Source organism: Rhodamnia argentea, chromosome 8 (assembly GCF_020921035.1).
Source record: "Rhodamnia argentea isolate NSW1041297 chromosome 8, ASM2092103v1, whole genome shotgun sequence".
NCBI lineage: Eukaryota > Viridiplantae > Streptophyta > Magnoliopsida > Myrtales > Myrtaceae > Rhodamnia > Rhodamnia argentea.
The window spans coordinates 11,466,675-11,471,695 of NC_063157.1; the positions used below are offsets into that span (position 1 = coordinate 11,466,675).

Here is a 5,021-nt window from a genome sequence, read left to right on the forward strand (position 1 = left end):
AAAATTTGAGAGGAGAAATTTTGAAAAAGTGTTTTCACAATTTTAGATTTAGGAATTTACTTTCTCAACTTTGTGCATAAATTTTCCGTTGACTAAGTCATTTTCGGCGAATTAAACGAGTAAATGTCCGAAAAGTAATTTCCGAAAAGCACGTTGCAAATAAAAGTACCCTTTATACTACTCTTAAATTGAATCAAATCAGTAAAAATGGTTTGAAGAAAAACACGCAGCATGTCGCTTGCGGCAATCATACAAGCGAAAGGCATGTCTCACGAACATCATGCCTTGATCTCCCTATTCTTGAAAGTAGGGTTTTGGTATTGCCAAAAATAAAGAAACGTGGGGGTGGGGAGTTGGGACAAGCTCACCCCTAACATTAGAGAAAATTAAAAAGTAAAATAATTATGAATTTGAAAATTGAATTAATAGGCTGACCTTAAGGTTTTCGCATTGCATAACTCTACAATTATGGCAATCCATTTCTATTTATCTGTCCATATGGCAATCTTGGTACTTACAAGACAAATATCTTTAGTGGGGCGGCTATTCTACGATTATAAGCTAATTCAATTTGCAACCATTTAGAAGACATCATATTGTTTATGGCCAAAATGACCAATTTTTGGTTATTATCGACAAGTGATACACTTAGTTGATGATAGCAAAGTTTGGTTATTTGAGAATAGAATTACTAGTTACTTGAACGGAATCGACAACTCATCGGTAAAGTCATCAACAACACAACGTGAGTTATCGATTAGAGTGTTGACACCCGATTTTCAATTAGTTTTTCCTTAGAAAAAATTTCAAAAATCCATAAAAATCCATAAAATTGAAAAATCAATTTTGGAAGCCTTAGCCAAGCTTAAGGATCCATTTTTGAACAAAAAGTATTTTTCGGTTGAAAAATTAAAGTTGGGGTCACATGAGTCTTCGCAAATGTGGACCCAAATTGAGCCAAAAAATTCATTTGAGGCACTTCTAGTCTTTTCCACTTAATCCAAGTTATGACATATGATTCTTACACCTTTAATTGCATTTTGATCCAATCAATTTCAAATTTTAAGCAGATTGCAAAACGGACTTATTTGCATTTTCAATTTAGTCCTCAATTTTCAAATAAAGTCAAATTAGTCATTTTAAAGGGGAACCCAGGCACATGTGAACCTTGACCCATAAGTTCTTTAGCATTCCAAGCATATTAGTGAGGTTAGATTGACAAAAACTAATCAATTAGGGCCCTAATCGAGCAGATTTTATATTCGGGTCAAATTTGAAATTTGGGGCTTTTTGCATGAAATTGTACCAATTTGTTTCGAAGTTGACATTCATAGATGGTGTCCATTTTGTAAGGTTCAATTTTGGCATTAATTTCACATGAATTGGTCAAATGGACAGTTTTTTTTGTTTGGTCAAAAAACAACTTTATTTCATATCAAGTAGATGATGCAGAATAACAACCCAAATGGGCTTCATAACAAAGAACACCCAAAAGAGGTTGTGGGGGTCTTGAAACCCAATTTTGAGGAAGAGACTAATGAAGTTGAGCCTCAACAGCCCAGTCCGTAGCTTTATTTTGGCCTTTGGGACAATGGGTCAAGCAAATGTGAGGTAAAGAAGCAAGTGCGGCTTGGCCTTTCTTGATAAGCACAGTAACTTCCCATGGTGCATGATCTGTTCCCAAAAGTAACTGAACTGAAGTTAGACAGTCAAACTCCAAAGTAGAAACACGACTTTCTTTTTCTCTCTCCCACTTGGCTGCGAACTCCAAGCCCTCAATAATCGCTAGGGTTTTTGCTTGCAGCGCAGATTGCGCCTCCACCTCACTGGCGAAACCACCAAGCAACACACCAGAGGAGTCTCTACATACTCCGGCGATGGCTCCGATATTTGTTCCGGCTACGAAGGCGCCATCAACATTAATTTTCAGAGAACCCAGATCTGGTGGCAACCACTTCGAGGGTAAGTCCCGAGCCCTTACCGGATTTTCCTGCTGATTCCTGCTCCAATTTTCAACATTTTCATTCATTGCAAGTGCTTTGATTACCACTCCTTGCGGATCTGGTGGTTTAGCTTGGAATATGGCCCCATTCCTCGCTTTCCAGATGAACCAGAGCACTTCAGCTACTAGTTCGCCGGTGGGTGTGCAAGGGAGTTCGCTCTTATAGCCTAAAAACCATCGATCCATACTAGTAAGACCTATGCTCCGTATATGTATACATAAATGTTGGTCTGACTAGGCTTCAGCTGTCCAGGGGCAGAGGAGGAACAAATGTTATGCTGTTTCTGGGCTTGTTTTACACAATGGGCATATCGGATCAGGTACGACTCTCCGTCTGAACAAGTTTTCCTTTGTGGGCAGGGCATTTTGGCAAAGATTCCACATGAAAACTTTGATTTTGGGGGGGGGGTCTTTAAGTTCCAGACTTTGCACCATAGAGTTTTTGGCTTTTGGTGCAATGATGATGCATGTAACTGAGTGAAGTTGTTGCCCTCTTTCCTAAGTTGGTTATACCCACTTTTGACAAAATAATTGCCTGACTTTGCTGCCGTCCATACCATTCTTTCTCTGCTATTGATGGGAGGGGAATAGCCAATATTTCATTGACAATTCTTTCTTCAAACAAGTTTTGAAGGCTTTCTTCCTTCCATGAGGCACTGTGCCTGCCAATTAACTCAGCGACACGCTGAGGGTCTTCTTGGTTAGCTGGACCTGTAATTGTACCTAACTTTAACCATTTGTCTTCTCGAATTCTAATCGATTCTCCATTGCCCACTGACCGCAAAACTGAATCCGATATAGCATCCCTTCCAATTAGTAAGCTTTGCCACCCCCAAGATGGTCGATGACCTTTTTGTGCATGCCAAAAATCTATATGGGGGAAATAGAGCCCCTTAAAAAGCTGATTCCACAGTGTCGAAGGATTTTCTGTCATTCTCCAAGCCTGTTTGCCCAACATTGCCCTATTAAAGGTAATAAGGTCTTTGAAGCCCATTCCTCCACTATCCTTCCTCATTTTTAGCACATTCCAGCTTTTCCAATGTATTCCAGCTTTCGAGTCATTACTCTTCCACCAAAAAGAGGCAATCTTTTGCTCAATGGCCTTACAAATGGATATAGGAATTTTGAAAATTGACATTGCGTATTGCGGTAATGTCTGAACTACCGCTTTTAAGAGGACCAAAAACTTGAAATCAGGTCGAGTTGACCAATCCGGTCAACCTAGTGACTTCGTTGACTAGGTCAGCCTAAGTAGCCACAAACAGAAGCTTTTTGGAGCTTCTCTTCATGCGCATACAGGACACAACAAAGAGAGAGACGCCCACGGGAGCTAAAATTAACACTCAAATTGGAAAACCCAAGACCACTATCAACTCCCGTTCGTCAACCCAAGGCTCCCCGTTGCCGCTTAACTATTCTTCTCGAATGGAGCGCACGTGCGAGGAAAGGCTGGAGAGCCCGTAACAACTTGAAGCGAAAACTGAAAATGGGGAAGAATCATCCATGGTCATCCTCAAGTGGAGAATAACAGAAAACAGACAGGGGGAGTTCGGTTGGTTTTCGGGGGGAATTCGCCAAGAGACCGAGGGACGAACAACAAACGGAAGGGGATAAAAGAAAAGCTCGACAACAACAGAAAAAAAGGAGAGATCAGAGAGAGTTATAAAGAGAGCGAGAGAGAGAGGGGAAGAGAGCGAGAGGATCGAAACATCGCCTCCATGCTTCTGCTGTGACATCGTTGCTACCGTTTGGGCGAGCACGGGAGTTCCGATCATCTGCCGGGGAGTAAGTGAAGATCGTATAAGTTCATTTTGATTCACGTGGGAACATCGGGGACCACCACAATCGTCGTTGAGCGTTGCCATCGCCGCCGAACGGGGATCGATCAACTCGTACGAACCTCGCTTGAACCGCGATCCGTCGAACTCTGGCCAATGGTCGTTAGGGTTAAAATCGATCAAGTAACTTTCTATACCTCTCCTGGATGCTTGTTGCATAGATAGAATCGGGGATGAATGACTGGAAACTAGAGAACTAGTGCCCGCTGGAATCTATAGATCCGGTCGGAGGTGGTAAAGGTGGTTAGAGGCGGCGGACGGGCTTTTAAGGCACATATTGGGTTTTAGATCGTCATTTTGTATAGGATAGGTCAATTTGGCATCGAAATCGGTATGTTTAGTTGCTGTTTTGGGTGGTCGGTGAAGTTTTGGCGGTCTCGCCGGAGTCACGACACTGTTCATCGTCTTCTCCGGGGAGCCGTTGACTCGGTCAATGATCTTTGACCAAGTCAACGATGACGTGGTGGCCACGTCAACAAACGATCACAACAATTAACAGAAAATGATTTTGATCCAACGGCCTCAAGTGTGCCACGTGTCAAGATCTCCTTTTTTGGAAAATAAAAATGATTTTTCAAAATATTCAGATTTCCTGGAAAAAAAATCGATTTTGTGATCGCGCGGCCTATGTTTGGCCGCGTGTCACTTTTCTGATCGTTGGATCAATGTTTTTTAATAAAAAGAAAATCATTTTCATTAATAAAAAATGTTTCCGATTGAATGGCCACTGTTCAACCACGCGTTTCAATTGTGGCTGTCAATTTCTTGTGTCAAATCAGAGCATTCAGAAGTCGCCACGTGGCGCGTTCTAGTGCGTTAGATAGGAATTGACGGGAATTTTGAAAATAGAATAAAAAAATCTGAAATTTTTGAAAATTCGAACGAAATTGCTCAAAAGTAACGTCGTTTCGGCCGAGGCCCGGACCCACGAGGGTTGGGCCGACCGCCCGTAAGGTGTGGGCTAGGTCAACCCGGGGCAGGCCGGATAATTTTCCTCAATAAAAAAATTTGAAAATGATTTTTAAAATCCAAAAAAATGGAATGGAAAAATCATAGAAAATCCAAAAAAATTAGGAAAAATTGTAGAAAATTCATGAAAAATTTCAGAAATTCTAAAAAATTGAGAAATGACCATAGTCAATTGGCCAAGCCTATTTTTGAGGTTTCTTTTCTTGATCTTT

The 5,021-nt window shown here is 41.2% G+C and overlaps 1 protein-coding gene across 1 annotated transcript; it reads right to left on the reverse strand.

Moving 5' to 3' along the window:
- Positions 1-1,534: 1,534 nt before the first annotated feature.
- LOC125316280 lies at positions 1,535-2,188 on the reverse strand. The gene has a single exon (XM_048284286.1). The coding sequence runs from the start codon at positions 2,186-2,188 to the stop codon at positions 1,535-1,537; it is 654 nt and encodes a 217-aa protein (XP_048140243.1).
- Positions 2,189-5,021: the final 2,833 nt, after the last annotated feature.